We start from the raw sequence: 18704 nt of genomic DNA on the forward strand, positions 1-18704 counted from the left end.
TCATTTTAAATACTGGAACTTGCATCATCTTCATAACACTTTTTATCTTTTTATTTTTTTTCTGAAGCCTTAAAACATTGGACCATAAATCTTCAGGCTTAAATTAATCTGGCTTAAGTTGATTGCTGTTAACAAAATGTTTGATTGTTGTGCATAAGAGACACGATTCATCTTTGTGTACATGGTTTTACCCACAATGACTGTAGTTAAACAATCTCCTTTTTCTCTTGTACCAAAGCTGGGATATATAAGGAATTACGCTGTGAGTATGACGTGCTTTACTCTCCCGCTTGTCTGTCCTGAAGTCAGTTATTCATTTAAACATAATCACTTCCCAAGCACTGCACTGGAGCAGGACCCAGAGAAGCTGCACTCAGACTATGTCTGTTCATTTGAGTTGGATCCTCTTTCTATTTTTTTCTGACACTTTTCTCACAAAGCATGAAAAGCAAGCTGACCTTGTGTCTAGTGTAATGTTGCACATACATGTAGTATATGTTCTTCATTTTCTACCTTAACGTGTTACGTAGCTCATTTCTTTTTATAGTGACTTTGTAGTTTTCATTGTAAAATGTTGACATGAAGACGACTGATGATCTCTCCGGTCCTGGTGATGAGAGAGAAAGAGCCACATGTTTAAACCTTGTGGGAGAATGGATGACTCGTAAAAAGTGTCGAGTTCCATGTCAGATAAAAAAGCAGGTTTTAAACTGGCTTCATTTGAAAAAAAAACACTTACTCCATCTATGCCATTTGACATGGGACACAGAGGAACGTTCAGTGTCATATCAAATAAATCAGCGGGAAAATTTGTTTGAAAAAGTAATTCATAAATTAAGAGCCATAAATGCTCCTAGAATAAAGGATTTTCAGGTCTTATGTTAAATGTGTATTTAAATGTTGGTTAGAACAACATGTTATGCCATAAAATAATATGTGGATAAAATACAGAATAATTTCTTCCAGACTTTTCATATAAACATCAGTGTCTTGGAGAAAACCTGGCGATTTGAGTTTGACATCAGCCTAAAGTCATTACACAACCTAATGATGTGGATTCGTTGCTAAATACAATCATGGTTTTACCTGGATGCCAGTTTATGCATGAGGAAGCCTATCCCTACGGAAAATGTATACATGACATATCCTGAACAGTATACATTTAAAACCTCCCTAGAGATTTGATCCCAGGACCTTTGTCACAAAGTCGCACTGACCTCAGCACCGCGCTGCTTTAGAGTCACAACGGTTGTATGACAGTATGACTTCCTATCAGAGTGACTGGCCGTTACTTCACAGTTCTAAATACTTTTTTCTCAAGTCATATTTATGTTTGTTCAAGTTTAAAAGATGTCTGTATATACTATGCGGTTTAGCCAGTTTTAGCTATATTTTACATATAATACAAAATGTAATCAGGTTCATATGCACACATTCAGCCTTGTTGGACGTTTCTCCCGTCCATCAGCACGATGCAAATGTTCAGACATCACAAACACAGGACAGGCCGGCTCTGCAGCAGCAGCTCATATTCTATATTTTGTCTGGCTCCCGCACACCCATGCAGGCCATTTGTGTAAGCGATACCCACATGTTTCTTTTCTCATGCACCCACAAGGTTGGCCACAACAACACGGCCTGCAGGCTTGCGTCTCTTTTTTCCCCACGGAAGAAAAAAAATATTGTCATGGCTGAAAAAAAGTATCTCGTGTCAGCATGTGCTTTGGATAGAGCAGAGGAGACGTGGGGGGGTGGGGGGGTATGTTGCATGAAATATCTTCAGATGCCTCATCCATGAAACCCAAACCCCTCCTAGGGTGACTTGACCGCCACTTTCTCACATATCTGCATAACTCCACGTTATGTTATGTGTCTGTGTGACGAGGGATGATTGATAGTTAACCTGGTTTTGTGTGCCTTAATCTGCTGGATTAGTTCACACTACTCCATTATTCTGCCTCTCATCCTCCCTCCACCGCCAGAGACGCTGCTTCGGTCGCTTCCTGTGTGCACGGTGCCGACCTGCCTGCTCCCAAAGCCGGTTCCAGAGGCTTGTGGGGAGAAAGGAAAGGTTCACTGAGACATGACTTGCTGCTGCGATCATCTTGGGACACTTCTGGGGGATTAAGATCATGGAATTTAAATGTAGGGTGAAGTTTTGCTTTGAGCTGTAGGCACGTGTAGGACGTGTGGCTTCTGCCTTTGTCTCAGAAGCGACGTCCGGTGGCGGCAGAGTCGGGCCGGGGCGCCGGATGGGCTGGTGTGAGCAGATCTGACAGGGGCGCGGGCCTCGTTTCTGTGCAGAAGCCTGCTGAACACCTACTGAGGCAGCTTGGAGGTGAACGTGGCTCTGTGCTCCCATGACAACCGATAAAGGCCCATTTAGGGAGGTTTGACTGAGCTGAATGCTTCAAAACAGACAGAAACATTTATTTATTACACACCGGAGGAGGCGTCTCTTCATTTAAACACCATTATCGTTCTCTTTGTGTCTTTATACATATTTCCGCAGCAGCGTGCATATGAAGGGCGTCCACTTCCACAGCACTCACACAGGCAGGGAGCAGGTAGACTGCAGCTCGTCTTCCACTTCATTTCTGCCGCAGCGCAGGGCTTTTTGTTCACGCCATGAAAACCCCCACCCACCCCCCACCCCCCCGGAGACCCCAGACCTCCATCAGTGTCTTTCCCCAGGAGCTCCCTTCAGGCGCGAGGGGGCAGAGTGCTGCTTCATGTCAGCCCAGAAATGTCACATCACCTCAAACGCACACGTCTGCTCCCCTCACACACAGCCTTCACCCCCCGCGGCCCCCCCCCCCCCCCCCCCCCCCCCCCCCCCCGCGGCCGCCTCCCCCCCCCTCCCCTCAGCACTCCGCAGTTTACTTTGCATCTCCATCAGCTGAAGGCACACACCAAACCAAAAAAGTGGGAGTTTCTGTGTGTGTGTGTGTGTGTGTGTGTGTGTGTGTGCGTGCGTGCGTGTGAGTGACTGCGCTTTGAATTTGTATGAATGCGCTGTAGCTGCTCGTGGAGGCTTCGCGTGCGTGATGAAGTGTGTAATGTGTCTGCATATTGCAGCACAGGCTCACTGGTGGTTAGGAAGCCTTGAGGCCTGCCTGACACAGCTCCAGGGCACAGAGAGGCAGGTGATTATCTCATAGCTGCGAGCCATTCAGCTCACATGAAGACAAAAGTAACTCCGACTAACTAGACTGGAAAAGTGGAGCTACGCACATGAACTTAGACTTTTACACACACTTCTGTGTCATGTCTTAAACTTGCCGGTGTGATAAACTCAACTCGTCTGCACCACTTGAACCTTGTGAAGTTCCAAACATTGGAGAATTTATCATTCTCGTCATCTGTTATTGTTAATAACAATAATCCAATTATCCAGATTGCTTTAAAATGAGTTGGTGCTGTGGTGAAAAAGCATGAAAACTGAAAAGCCAGGGCACTTTTTTTGGAGCGGAGCCCCTTCCTCCTCTCGTTCAGCGCCAGGCCTGCACCTTCCCATCAGGATTTGGGATGAGCTGTGTTTGTCTTTGGATTTGGACAAGCCTCGCCCGCGAGAGTCTTCCTTTGGGAGCGGCGACTCTCTTGGCAGGTGACGGGCGCGCACACCTGGACGCGCATCCGTGCCCAGATGGAGGCTCGCGCGGCGGCAGCTGGCGCGGCGTCCCCTCAGGACGGCCGCGCCGCTGGAGGGGAGCTGGGCGCCCGATGTCCTGCTCTGTTGTTCTTGTGAGGAACTTCAGCTGGTGGCAGCTGCAGTTCGCTGGCACGATGGAGCAGCGCCGGAGCGAGAAAAAAAAAAAAAAAAAACACCTTTACACAGAGCAGCAACTGCACGTCTGAGCCAGAGGGCGACTGAATGTTGAATGTTGCCGTTGAGTGAAAGCTTATTTAAACATTCCTGTATTTTAAGGACACCTGCATAGTTACTGTACCTGTTTATCCATCTGTCTCGGGCTCTGCGTGTCTGTCTCTCTGTCCTAATCTGCATGTCCTTTATCCGCGTGTGGCTCACTGTGTGCGCCTCACGCCTCGTTCACAGTGCCAACACCTCATTAGTACAATATGCAAATGAGCTGGCGCAGGGCCAGAGGGTCAGAGCACAAACTGGAGACAGAATAATGGCACAATAGTGGCTCATTGTGTGTGTCTGTGTCAGAGGAAGCATGTACAGTGTGTGTCATCAAACGCCTGCCTGCTTGTGTGTGTTTTTACTGGTCTTAAGTCCACATTCATTCCAACAAATCACATCCTGCATTATATTTGTGTGTTTTGAGTGTGCGACTGCTTCTAAATCACCGCGACCCCATAGCCTGATTTGGTGAATTATTCCCATCGCTGCATTGTAGCGCTTCAGTGTGGAACAATGTTTTCTGTCTAATTCTCATATTGTTAGATTTTCTAGTTTACTTCACGAGACACGAGACACGAGGCAGCACTATTGGATTTATGTTATGATTGGAATGGGAAACCCAAGCTGGAGGTGAGGGAAGCAGATGGAAGCGGAGGTAAACTCAATCAGCCCTTGGACTAAGAAGTGAAAATATACGCCAGACTTGCCCTTTGGTATTACAGAAGATGAACAGAGCGGGATTTCAAATTGCCCGTGAAAACCCAAAGGTTGCAGCGAGCAGTTTAAAAGGAACATAATATGTGCGTCTCTGAGGCCAGCGTCCACCTGTCGGCGGCGCAGGTCAGCTGGAGGACTGCAGTTGGGCGTGATGAGCGCTGACCTCCGTTCATGATATCAGTGCCCCCCGGCAGTAAAATGTGAACTAATTACATCACAATGAGGTTTATATTATATAAAAGCACATTTCATGTGACGTCACACATTGGAGCCGTTTTGCCAGACTGAGCCTCTAACTCCTCTGCAACAAAACTGCCCACATCTGGAACAGCAGCATTTTCGGCCTATAGCTTGACACTGCACATCAAACACTCGCAGGATTAAATGAACAATTAGCCAGTATTCATATGGGTTCAACTGATCACTACTGTCACACTGTACTGTAATTATTCACAACAGATGACAAAAATATTAGCTTGGCGTTAAATATTCGATGATATTTAAAGTCCCACTTAATACGTGTACGGATGTGCTGGCGCTAGCTATATCGGAGCCCATTAGCCTCAAATCATGCACAGTTTTTTTCTTTTTTCATTTAGTTTTTGTGCATTATTTGATTTTTTATCATAAAACCACAGGGTAAATAAATGCATGTAAATCATTTAATTCCATTTGATATCGTGTAGTATTTAGGTGGCACCATATTCATAAATATTAGTAGCCGAGTGGTACAAACATCATGTCAGCCTTCCAGGTACAGTATGGAATCAAACTGTCGAGAGAGAGACTTAAATAAATGAAAAAGTATTACTGAGATGAGTGAAAACATTTGCATGGCTCAGACTGAAGAGAGAATTATTAAGTACAAATTAATTATTTAATAATTTAGTAATTATTTATTAGGTATAAGTTAGTGGTTGAATGAACTGGAATGTTCAAACCTCTGAGATCAACCAATGAGCTGTGCATCTTTAACTTTAACACACGTGTGTGAAGCTATATTTCAAATGCATACAAATGTTCGTGTAGTTTTCCCTCTTCGCTGGTTTGATGTCAGACGATTTCACACACACACGGTTTGATTCCAGGCTGTTGATTGGTTTGTTCCCAAACCAGTGACTGTTCACACATTCTACTGTCATTTCTGTTGTTCATTTTCAGTGTTGTTTTTGATTTCCACATTTCCTTGTTGCTTCTGTTCACCTGTTTATTTTGTCCATCCGTAAAAAGCAGCCATTATTTCTCCCCCCAGGCGAGAGACGACGATGGCCTCGGTGGGAAATTACCCCAGCACCGCTTTACTCAGGACACGCCCAGGCTTGTCTTCAAGACAAACAGCGATGTGCTTGTAAGGACCATAAGCATTTAACACTAGATAGACTTAATGGCTACTACTCAAATATGTTTTGATGTTGTTTTCTGTTAAACGTGTATCATTTTTTAGTCATTCTTGTTGACATGTCAGTGGAGTGGTTCATTACTGTAAAAGTGGACATTACACATCAGCCTTTCATCAGCACTGAAATAAGAGGCAGCGCACAAAGACATGAAGACCACAATGATCATCTTTCAGCCTTTCAACACTTTTTACACGCTCAGCATTTGCTTTGTTTTCTTGTTCTTATATTAGAATTTTTAGTGATTTATTTTACATTTATTCACAGAAAACTGTTTGATAGAACCTTTAAAAAGCTCCATAGGATGTTCGATTATGTCACAACATGCCACTTACACTACTGTACAGGCATTTTTCAAATTTTGTGCATCATGTCTTTAGCATTTGAATGTAGTAACAACACAGGTGAAGAGTCAGGTGGAAGGAACCACTCAAGAAAAGAAACAATAATTAAATGGAAGTGTAAAAAAATTTAGTAATTTAATTTTGCTAAAACTTAATATTGTGGTGTAGACAAAACTGATAAACAGGCTTGTTCTTATGTCATCTTAGTGTAAGTGTTTTGTTCCAGATCTGAGTGTTATTACGGACACAGCTAATGAAAAATTATAATATTATATTATAATATAATTATACATGCACCACTCATGTGAATTATTCGCTTTTTTTCCCATTAGACGGAAGGTCAGTAGGTTATAGTTGTCGTGCACCCTCTAGAGAAGCTAAAGATAAACTTTTGTACAGTTGAACATACATCCACAGTGAGCCGCTCCTCTTCCACAGGTTAAACTGTGCTAGCTCCGTATTGACGCCTTGCTGCACGTCATGTGACGCATCCTTTAGACAGAGCAGATCCGCAGCAGAGGTTTTGCCGCAGCGAGCTGCAGTCTTATTATTTCACTCACTGTGCGAGCGCTAAGTGTGCGCTGTGAAATATAGTGCGATTGAACTTCACCTGGCCAAGTGAGAATGGCCTTTGTGTGTCACATCTATAATGAGTGATGGCGATGGCTGGCTGTCATAAAAGCAGCCGTACAGGGAGAGCCTCTGTTCTTCTCTGCCTCTTATCTACACTTACTACACTCTTCATTCAAACTGCGTCTCCTTTTGTAACAGATCTTTAAAACAAGACCACGATGTGTTGATTCTAAGATTCTAAGTTGTGACTACTCAGCTAAATGTCCTTTCTTCTGCACCCGTTTGCCATTGGACCAGGTGCTTCTGGCTCTGATCTGGGTTTTGGATCCACAGCGTAGCAAGCACACTGTTTCTGTTTACCGTCTCTCCACGTCACTGAAGGACATGAATTGTCCTCAGTGGATACTTGGCTACAGATTGTTTGGAGTGTGGGTGAACCGAACAAAACACGCAGCGACTGGCTCGCTTCAAGCACCTGGTTCATTTTCATGCTTTTAATCTTTGTGATTATGCCAAAAGTGTCAAAAGAACCGCGCATCGACCTCAACGGGGGGATGCACGAGCCCGTCCCTTTATGCTCTTTTCCTGCTTAAACCTCTTCATTCTCAGAAACCTCTTCATCCTACATATATTCCCACTTCAGGCTCTGCAGCCTCTTACGAAACCTCACAATCTGTGCACCGTCTGAGACTCTCCAGTCTCTTAACCCTCTGTAACTGCCTCCTTTTCTTCCTCTTCATTATCGAAATCCTCCACATCCTCCTGCAATCGCTTTAACATCTGCAACCTCTTCTTTCTCTTCAAGTTTCTCATCTTCCTCTGCAGTCTGTTGTTCCGCATCTAATATGTCTTGGGGGTCGGCTTTATTTACTGTGCCTGCAGAAACTAAATACTCCTCATCACATCCTTTAACCCAGAGGTTCCCAAATGTTGTCCTCATGCCTCGTTGACCCCTGCTAATTACCTGGATCAGATGTGTGGTCAGGTTTGGGAACCTCTATCTTAATCCCTGAGATTGAGATTACACTAACCTAAACTGACTTGGTGATCACGTTTCATTTCTAATCAAAGGGTCAGTGAGCATGGAAGGAGGAAACAACGACAGCCACGAGGTGGTTGTGCGATACTTGTTTGGTAACATGATAATTGTTGTAATGCAAATGGTTGAACCACACCATCGACGCTGGTACATTGGCCGCAGTGGAAATAAATGACCGTAATTATATTCAACTACAAACATCTGTGCGCAGGAGTGGGGAGAGAGCCGGGGAGAGAGAGAGCGAGGGAGAGCAAGCACAACTCCATTAGCTTAATGTGCAGTGAAATTTCACTCACAGTGCAGAAAGTCGTTAAGTGCTCTCCATCTGTCTTGTCGAGCAAAATTTCGGTACATTTATTATTTAAAATATCCTGGGCCCACCATTATCAAACTCAACTTACGAGAGAACCTTTTTGACTTTTACTCAGTCATGGCTCATTGAATTAGCCAGGACTAAATGGGCAGTTAAAGCATGTAGAATTCAAGGGACCGAGTGTCGTGTTTAAGCCCAGCGGATGCTGTGTAGTCTGGTCTCTGATCAGCTCTTCCTGCAGCTTGTGTTCTCCAGCTGCTTCTCCAGAGCTCACTTCGTTTGCTAGTTTGACAAATCCATTCTGAACCGAGTTCATAGTTACCTCTCGTAATTATGCCTCCTGAGGAACGCCGCACCGTGACTCAGACCTCATTACAAACACTGCGCTAGATCTTTATTATAAGCTGTTAAATTTAAAAGACGCTGCTGGGATTTAGCCAAATGATACAGATGTAGAACACGTAATCTATGCAAGCAGCCTGATGTTTTACATGTGTGGCAGCTGCAGGACAGCGAGCTATGTGTTCTTTTGAAATCCTGGCCAGTGCTACGGTGCATCAGCCCCAGCAGCTCGTGCTGAGTTCACTGTCTTTTAGCTACTGCCAGACAGGATTCTGCCAAGTAAACCAATGTTGCTATGCGGTAATTTATCCACCTTCCGGTTGCATCCTTCAACTTATTAACATTCAGCAGGGGGGCTTAAGGGTCTGTGTGATGGATGGATGTCGTTGAGGGGTCTGACAACTGATTAATGCCTTAATTATCTCCAGCGAGGACCTGCCACTCCTCCCTGAGCTGACAGAGTGAGCTGTGTGTGGCCTGACGAGTAACGTTGTGTTCAGGGCTCGCCCACTGCTGTGTGCTCTGCCAGGGTCACATTCATTTTCCTCCTAAAGAAAAATTTGCAGTTTTCCTGCTGGAAAGGTGAATAATGGTGATGAAACTGTGCAACAGGATGTTTTGGTATCTTTGCAAATGCAGGGAGTGAAAGGAGCATAAAGAATTAAGCCAGTTCTAGTTCCCATTTCCTTTTTAGTGATTCAAAACAGAACTATTACATTTTATAATCTAGATGATGTTATCCGTCTCCAAGTCAAATGCGTGTTCCTGACTCAGACTAGAGAAGCTGACTAAGGCTGTGGTCCTACAGAACCATCGAAGCCATGGCTACGCTTCTAACTCACTGCCATGTGATGATGAATGGATTTTGCTTTGTACTAAATGATTTTATGATTCAAGATGATTAAATGATTTAAAATAGTGCTCTACCCTTATAATAGGACATTTTAAACTTTATAGAAGAGATGGTTCTTTAATGTTCCACCACAGTTTCAGAACTTCTATAACTTCAAGGCCTAAATGAGAAAATGCACTTGATAGATTTATAAATATATGCAAAAGCAGTGGTTTTGTACATATCTAGATGCTTCCAGCGTATTTCATAAGAAACTATGTTGTATTTCATCAGAAATGTTTTCTGTGCACATTGATGAATGCTGACAGCGTTTGTGTATGTTTTTCTTTCTTGCAGGTGTGTGATTGGTGCAAGCACATTCGCCACACTAAGGAGTATCTGGACTTTGGTGCCGGCGAGCGGAGGCTGCAGTTCTGCAGTGCCAAATGCCTAAATCAATACAAGATGGACATTTTCTACAAGGAGACGCAGGCAGCCCTGCCCGGAGCACTGTGTAACCCTGGCCATGGGGCTGGTGGCGAGGGTAAGCCGGAATGCAGTGGGGGGGTACAGCTGCTGACCCCTGAATCCTGGGGGTCGCCACTAACAGACCTCCGTCGCAAAGCTCCTTCACCAGGGGGCCCGTCCTGTACCTCATCTTTGGCTATAGCCACTTCTTCTGTCAGCTCCCCTTCAGACACTGCTGCTGTCTGCTCCCCGTCCGCAGCCTCCTCTGCCAGGATTGGCACACCAAGACCTCATGAGAGTCCTACGCTTCCCCCTCCACCTCTTCCTACTTTGCACCCACCAGTTGGTGTTCCCCCTGGTAGCCCTCCCATGGTTATGACCCCACGGGGTCCCATGCCTCTGCCTCTGTTCATGGAACATCAAATGATGCAACAGATCCGGCCACCATTTCTTCGCTCCTCTGCTCACCCAGCAGGGCCCAACAGTCCCCTCTCAAACCCTATAATCCCAGGCATTGGCCCCCCGCCTCCACCTAGGTCCCTTGGTCAAGCATCGAGCCCCATGCACAGGCCTCTGCTATCCCCTCACGTCCACCCCTCATCCAATCCCAATGCAGGCATGATGCCACCCCATCCTGGTATTCCCATGCCAGGTCTACCCCCTTTTCCCCCAGTCAACATGATGCCCAATGGACCCATTCCCCTTCCTCCAATGATGAACTTTGGTATGCCATCGTTGGCCCCATTGGTACCCCCGCCAACTCTTTTAGTCCCTTATCCTGTCATTGTACCCCTCCCAGTTCCAATTCCTATTCCAATTCCAATACCTTTTAACCCCAAGGCACCCAGGGACCAGCCAGAGAGCAGTAGCTCTGTCCGCAGTGCTCTAGAGTCCTCTGAAGTTTCAGCCTCACCAGGTTCCTCTGGAAGTGACAGGGGAGAGCCGAAAGTAGAGCCAGGTGGTTCGGACTGTGTCTCTCCCCTGCGCTCAGAGAGAAGCAGGGCGGCAATAGTAGACCTAACTGTAAAGGCTGAGGACAATTTGGTAGGTAACGTGTGTGTAACCAGCAGCCCCCGACTGATGGACGGTGTGATTGATTTGACTGTGGGCCAGCGGGCATGCCAACAGCAGGTCATTCAGAGAATGATACCTGGGGTCCAGGTCAAAGTGGAAGCAGAGACTGAATCAGGATCTCCGCCAGCTAGTGGGCTGGAGAGGGAGGAGCAGGGCAATCAGATTGTTGGTGGAGGAAACCATTCACAAAGTCTCATTGGGGCTGCAGATTTGGAAGGATCCACGCATCCAAGCACACAGGAATCACCAGGTCCGCTTTCCAGCGACAGCAGCCCTTCTTGCAATGTCAATCCTGCGCTGAGTCAACTAACTCCTTGTACCACCGGTGTAACCCAACCACCCTCATCCAGCACAGCACGGACCCAACCCCAGCCCCAACCCAAGCTCAACAGTAGCCCTGCTGCCCCTTGTAATGTCATAGTGAATGGTACAGGCTGGCATTCACTCGTCACCTCTGCTTTTGAGTCTTGCCCCGATCGAAAAGGAGATGCAGGAGATGAGGAGGGAGAGGCAGCAGTTCTGCCGGCCAACGGTGAGCTGGAGCATGAGGCACTAAAAGAGAACAATTGCTCGATTGGAGACTGGGATCTGGGGAAGCGAGGCTCAACACAGGAGGAGAGGGTGAACACAGCCGAGGGTAAGCCAGACCCGGACGACTTGGATGAAGGCGAGCATGCCTACGCCCTGCCCCTGCTCTCCACCGGGGGCTGTGTGGTCATCCAGCCTGTGCCAAAGCCCGGCGCCGACAAGACAGCCATCCTGTCCTGCTCCATCAGCGCCCCTTTGTCAGCAGCTGGGAGCCCCGAGCTGGAGCCGCCACTGAAGAGGAGGTGTCTGCGAATTCGCAATCAAAACAAATGAGGTAGGTTCACGTCAATGATTCACTCTGCAGTTAACTTTAAACCCACACAGGTTTATTCAGTGACATTTGATAATTCTCAGTAGGGTACTCATCAAGTAATCAGTCAGGTCTGATTTTTCAAATGGCTCACACTCCCCAGCTTTTGTAAATGATCTTTTTTACTTCCAAAATGTTCTTTACGGCGTACTATCACCAGTGCTATCATTCTAACAATGTGGACCTTTATAAGTGTTATTTGACGTTTAACCCAATGTATCATGATCAGTTTGATCAGCACTAGGAGTCATAATTGATCATAATTTCACAATCTTTGTTTTGTGCCCACACACGTTGCACCACGTTGGTGTAGGTCAAACAATGTGTGTATGTCCCCAACCTGTCAGTCCAGCGTGACAGGTGTACAGGTGATTAAATGTCGTCTGGAGGGGCACTCGCAGGAAATGATTCCATGAAGCCTCGGAAAGGGTTTTTGAACCAGGAGGTAATATGATATGAGAAGATGAAAGGAAACAGCACACCTAAAATGGAGACATCTGTTAACACGGCTGTGTGATGCAGGCACAAACACTTATAGGAAAAATAAAAAAATGTAGATTATCTATTGTAACACACCAGACAACGTGCATGTGCTTATTTTGAGCTAATTTCTTCTGAAAATATTCATATAGCTTAAAATGTTTAGTTAAAAGCAGCCCAGTGAATAAATCAGCCAAAGAAATATAATTTTTCATCTGTGAACTAAAGAAGTAAAGAAGTATTTTGTATTCAAATTATTATTATTATATATTTGTATAAAAAAATATTTTATGTGGTCTGGCAAAATTATGAGAAATATAGTTATAGTTATCAATTTAGAGCCTACGGTCAATGAGGTGATGTTCGGATGTGGGTGTAAGCGAGGCGTCTAAGTGTGTTGTGGGAAGTTTACAAAAATCTAAAAATTAGCAGTTTTAGTCATTTATAGCCAGGTTTAAGTCAAAGACGTGCGAGATGATTGTTTTACACACATACAGTAACGTTGAGAGAAGCTGTTTACAGAAGATTTAAAAGACAAAATATCTATAATGCCCTGCTCTTTTCTGTTTAACTTTAACTTTAATAATATATGAATTGGCTTTACATCCAAAGGTAAATTTGACACATCGCAGGAACATGAGTCTACGAAGTTGGAGAGACTAAGATAGTTAGGATTTAGTTCAAATGTTCTTTTACCTTATAGTTGGACCTTTTGTACAGGTTTCTGTAAGATCATAGATTTTAGAAGATGATTGTTGATAAAAGAACTTTACTTGGGCTTTCTACTTGGAGAACAGTTACCACCACTGATTTGGGGCTAAGACGTGCTCCTAGTTCCAGATGAGCTTGGGTTGCCCTCATTTTACAGGAAGTGTACTTGTTGCTTCACTTTGACTGACAGATTGCCTCGATGAGCTTCAGAATGGAAATTGGATGTCTCTCATGTCAAAGGATTTATTCACCACATTAATACAAAATTTAATGATGCGCTCTCCTAGTTGTTAATTAAATGAAATTGTATTCAAGAGCAATTGAAGACCAATTCGAGTTATGGTAACATGAGGCGTGTGCTCTGAATTAGAGTAATTAATAATGACAAAAGATGGAAATCAAGCCCTGTGCACCATTAGTACTGCTAAAAGCAGGCGAGCAGCTGGAATAAATCATAGAAATTATACAGAAAATGTAGTATATCCTTCATATACACAGTGTTTGATTATCAATATGGCTGATTTTTTTCCTATTTGTCAAGGCTCCCAATATAAAATACAGAAAGCATTTTGTAAAATGAGTGCCGTCAGAGAATCAGATCCTGAATATCTTATATAATACTTTATTTGCCCGAAACTGTTGTCGACCTGATGCTGACGCTGTATTAAGGATGGTGAATCTAACTTGGTCTAATTCTTCTCTGGTTTCACCGACAGATGTTCTGAGGACTTCAGTCAACGACACTCACGCCCCCCCCCTCCAACCTGCACACATCGTCCTCATCATCACTGTCCAGTCTACCAGCACCACAAATCGCCTTCAACGACCAGTGTTGATGTGTATCATAGCCGAGCAGACAGGACTGAACTCTTACTTCTTCTATATGTCATGACGAGCAGGATGGTTTCACCTTTGACCTATGGACAGGAAGTCCCTGCCACAGAAAGACTTATACCCTGCTGCTTCTCCCATTTAGACACTTTCAGCCGACACTGCCCCCATTTGCACCTGATCCACTCTCCCTCATCAAAGCAAGTGTTCTCTGGGTTGTCTGCTACTCTGGGATGCCTGAGAGCTGCCACTATTCACTGGCAACTATCAGGAAATCTTTGAAGGACCCTAGAGCGAGGTTCGCGTCTCAACAGCTTTAGTCCAACCTGACGTACACCTGACGTTATTGTTTCTCACACAAGATTGAAATGAGAGAGCTATCAAAAATCTTGCTCATTCACATGCAGCAAAAAGTATTCAGAAGTACAGCATAACCCAATTTAATGACTGAAGAAGTATTTTAAAGCTATTTCAAAGTGAGGCTAGAAAATTGTCCTTGGACATAAAATTATCTATTATGTTGAGAATCTCATTCTTAATCAGCAAACTGGAGGATAAATTATTAACCTTCACCAGCAAATAACATTGTGTGGGTGGAATCTGGCCATCTTTCCCGATTTTCCGTGGCGTCTCTTTGTTTGCTCAGTTTATAAGGTACATCTACACAAAACGACAGCAGTCTAACGCGATCCTGCAGCAGCGATAGTGCAGCTCAGCGGCAGCACAAAGTGAAGCCTCCAACGGAGAACCAGCAGCTCAGGTCTGTTCGGCCGCATTAGTTTTAGTGAAGAGTAGCTAATAAACTGCAGAGTCTGTGATTTTACAGACGAGTGACACAGCGTTCTTATTATTCGTCATCATTTATACTATTGACATTTTCACAACCGTGGGAGCGCCGTCTGTGTGCTTCAGCAGCGAGCCTCGCTAGTAGCAGGAATGCAGGCCCCTGCTGCTTGAGAGCATTTCAAGGCTTACTGCTCCTCTCAAAAGAACCAGGATGGCATGGCAATGTAAGAACTCTGCCAGCCTGCAACGGGTACTTGCTACCGCAGGCTAGTACTTAATCTTTTCTATAATACATTACCAGCGATGTTCCTGTCATGGGTTAGTTTGAGACTGACTGCACTAAGTTTAAAGGGGGCAGGGGGAAGCCGGCACATTCATGAATAATTCTTCTGGGACCTGGAGGAAAACTGCTAAAGTAACACGACAGAAATATTTCCACAATAAACACAGACAAAATGTATTCATTCAGCAAATAATTTGAACATCAGCTTGCGTGGCCCCTTGTTTGTCCTTTGAGCCTGCCAATCGGTTCCTCTGTTGGCCACGACTCTTCTGTGCCGTTGCGACGGACTCAAAGCTCTATGTGCAGCTTTTAGAGCAGTTTAGGCAACTGTCAGCCGTCCAGTTCGGTCTGATCCAGTTACACTGCAGCTTAAGCCTGTGAGCTGGGACATAAAGTCAAAGAAAGCCAGCATTTCATTTACACTCCCATGGAGGGGGAGCACTGTGGCGGTACAAAACAAGGTGTTGTGATATGCCAAAGGTCTCTGGTGTGTTGAGACAAAACATGTTATCTGGTTTTCAGTAGAAAATCAATTCCAAACTGAAGATTTGACCAGAACAATTGTAGTTGCCAAAATAATGAGCACTTATTTGAATAAAGAAAAGAAGATAGAAGAGAATAAGAGTGAATATCAAAATCAGTATTACCCCATTATCCCTCAGTCAATTAAAGCCTGTAACATGTCACACTGCAAGTAAGGTTGTAAGTTTATATATTAAATTAAATAATGTCATTTGTTACATTACTTTAACAACCTCATCCTATTTTACAGTGGAACTCAATGTAGGTTTTCTTTTCTTTATATGCTGATGAGACAAAGTGGGATTCATTCATTCATTCAGTACAGTTTTTATCAGTCGCTTTGACGCAGCCATCCAGTGAAACAACACATTCTCTTAACAGTTCACACACAGGTCTAAGCAGCGGCCCCAATGTCATAATGACACGCTTTGTTTGCGAAAGGCCCTAATCGTGTCAAAACATTTGAAGTACACAGCAAAAACTCATTTTTCCTTCAAACAATACAACTTGCAACCAAGTATATGAACACGTCCAATCAGTCCTAACACAGTGGACAGCAAAATACAAAACACTGATCTCAGTGTGAATCAGTGCTTCATTGATCGTCATTGGAGCCTGTTGCTATTTGTTGCTTTTGTACTTTATGTTAAATTTACCTTTTGTGCAAAAAAGGAATGCTTTGATTTATTGAATCCATTACATTCATTTTTTCAAACTGTGGAAAAAAATGACTATAATAGTAATAGTAATATAAATATTGCCACTATTGATGCGCAGTCTCTGCTTTTTACCTCCCCCATCCATGCTGGTAAAGAACAACACAAATCTGGTACCATTTTTAAGGTCTAAAGCCTGATTGCAAATTGAAGATTTTTGTGGAGGAGTGTCAAACAGGTGCTATGGTGAGTTCATACTTACTGGTTTCTAATAGTTAGGAACAGATGGTTTCTCCACTATCACCAAGCTCCACCAATGCTAAAACAATGAAGTTTAGACTGTTTGAATGGTGTCAGTGTTAACTGTTTTGCAAAAGGGAGGAGAAATTGTGTCAATCCAATGAGAACGGGTTTACACAATGCTACATGTGTCTGATGCTCTGCTGGAATAGTGACGATAAAAATAAATGGAACAGGTCAAAGCGACCATTAAAAACTGTAATTCTAAGAGAGATCCAACAGTTTTACACATCCTGTATGCAGACATGGCAAGCATAAATACTGATGTCAGTCATGCACAGTGCACATAGTAAATGGAACTTTGTGTATGTGTGTGTGTGCGTGCATGCGTGTGTCGTAGGTGGGAGCAGAGAGGCCGGTTACGATTTCTCAGTGTTGACTCAGAATCAACAGCGTGCAAGCCTATCCTTTGCCTGTTAGTCAGGCGTTTAGGCTTAGCCTGCTACTTGCCAAGGCCCAGCTTTGGTGTCACTTTAAGCATTTCCTTCTATCCCCTTTCACTCTCTACCATTTGTTGAGTTACATTTCTCCACAAGTAGAATCTGTGTATTTCTTTTACACATTTTGGCTGTTGATCTTGACACTTTCATTTTTTGAGTTGTTACATCCCAACTGAAAAATCTAGAGAACTGAGAGTGCAGCTGTGCAGCAAAAGCAGGGCCATAGCCACAACGTTAGAGGCTCCCTGTCCTCAATCTACCCCAAGAGTTCAGATCTGACCATTAATCTTAACATACCGTTAAAAAACAAGTCTTCTGTACGTGTCCCTGTTCACGTCAGACTAACATTTAAGCACACCCTGCTTTTTTAAAGCAGTACAGTGACCTTGTAAAAAGTTATTAATGGCATGTAGACTGATTAACTGTCCTTCTATTGATTAATGATAGACATGTGGGCAGATTAACAAAGACAGGTCGAGTGAATGCATGTCAAAGAGTGAGACCACCACTCAGGACAACAGTGTTATTTAGAGAATGAATCCTCTCTTTTTTGGCTTTAGTAACTCAGCTCAACCCAGCTTTATAAAAACAATTTGTTAATCTCATGTCAAATTTGAATTAATGAACATTTGCTTTCACTTGGAGAGAACAATAAATATTGACAGTAGATTGTACAGTAAACCAGTAAAGTCATATGTTAGTTAGACTGGGGCCTATTGTTACCAACTAGCTGCTCTTCCTGTCAGAATCCAAGCTATGTGTGTGTTTCCCGGCATGCAGACAAACTTTTCACCTGGCTCCTCATTGGGTTCAAATTCACTATTTTGTTTTCACAATTTCCTACACAGACAAATCAGCTGTTATGTAAATGACGACCTCTCGTTTGCACCCTTTCTTTTTGGCCTTACAGGAGATTTGTTGTTAATGTGTTAGATATAAAATGTAAACAGTGGAAATCCTGGAGCACAGAGTTCGACTTTGTGATGGTGAACAGGCAACTCTCCAGCTTTCCCTTTTTGATGGACTACAGTCCTGGTCAACAGCTTGAATTATGCAACGACAACTGTGGTCCCCAGACAAAATAAACCATGACATCACTTCACTTTACTTTTTAAAAACAACAGAGAAGTTGCCTTAACTCTTGCTTGTATAATCTCTACAGTTAAGACAATGATGCTCGCTTGTAAAGCAGACTCCCTCTTGTTTGTACAAAATGAAATATACCAGAAACAACAACTTTGTTATCTTACTAGTGTCAATGTATAGATGATCAGCTTTTCTGTAACTTGTATGAACCGTCACATTTTTGCTAAGAAGAACGCCTCCCCTCCAACTCCCCTGTTCCTTAAACATCCAATCTGTTCAACGTTTTAACTCGTGGTGGACTGTCAATCTTTTTGTGTACATTTTATAGTATTATTTATTGTTGACGAGTTTTGCATTTGCAAATAATAAAAAGAAAAACGTTAAGATGGTTTTACCTGAGCATTCTATTCCAATGTAAATGCCTGGTAAACAGTGAAATGCTTTTTTAACTATTAAAACAGACAAAACAGTGACATGAGGAGATGATCTTCTGTCTTTTTATTATGATGTTGTAACATGTACATAACATGTGGCCAAATATGCTTTGGAAAATACAAGTTTTTTTGTGTTGTAACAGTATTGTTTTAACCAGTGATTTGCTCATAAAAACAAATAAATAGGAAACACGCACAACTTTGTTTCAGATGGGTCATATCTGTTCAAGTACTTATTTGTTTACATGTATAAGAAATACATAGAAAGATATCAGTGGGAAAAGAAATAACCCTAATCTATTTTCCTTAC

The 18704-nt window shown here is 43.5% G+C and overlaps 1 protein-coding gene across 4 annotated transcripts in view; it reads left to right on the forward strand.

Annotated features, from left to right (window-relative positions):
* The window catches only part of sobpa (sine oculis binding protein homolog (Drosophila) a), a 34360-nt gene extending 15767 nt beyond the window's left edge, over positions 1–18593 (forward strand). The window contains exons 5-8 of one of the 4 annotated variants that reach the window (XM_029138235.3): positions 239–262; positions 5838–5933; positions 9783–11829; positions 13773–18593. In XM_029138235.3, the coding sequence (XP_028994068.1) occupies positions 239–262; positions 5838–5933; positions 9783–11828 (2166 nt within the window). In that variant the 3' untranslated portion in view covers position 11829; positions 13773–18593. The remainder of the gene's footprint in view (positions 1–238; positions 263–5837; positions 5934–9782; positions 11830–13772) is intronic. The other 3 variants (XM_029138237.2, XM_029138236.2, XM_029138238.2) reach the window with 3 other exon arrangements.
* The last annotated feature ends 111 nt before the right edge of the window (positions 18594–18704 follow it).

This window comes from Betta splendens, chromosome 22 (assembly GCF_900634795.4).
Source record: "Betta splendens chromosome 22, fBetSpl5.4, whole genome shotgun sequence".
In the NCBI taxonomy this organism is placed as follows: Eukaryota; Metazoa; Chordata; class Actinopteri; order Anabantiformes; family Osphronemidae; genus Betta; species Betta splendens.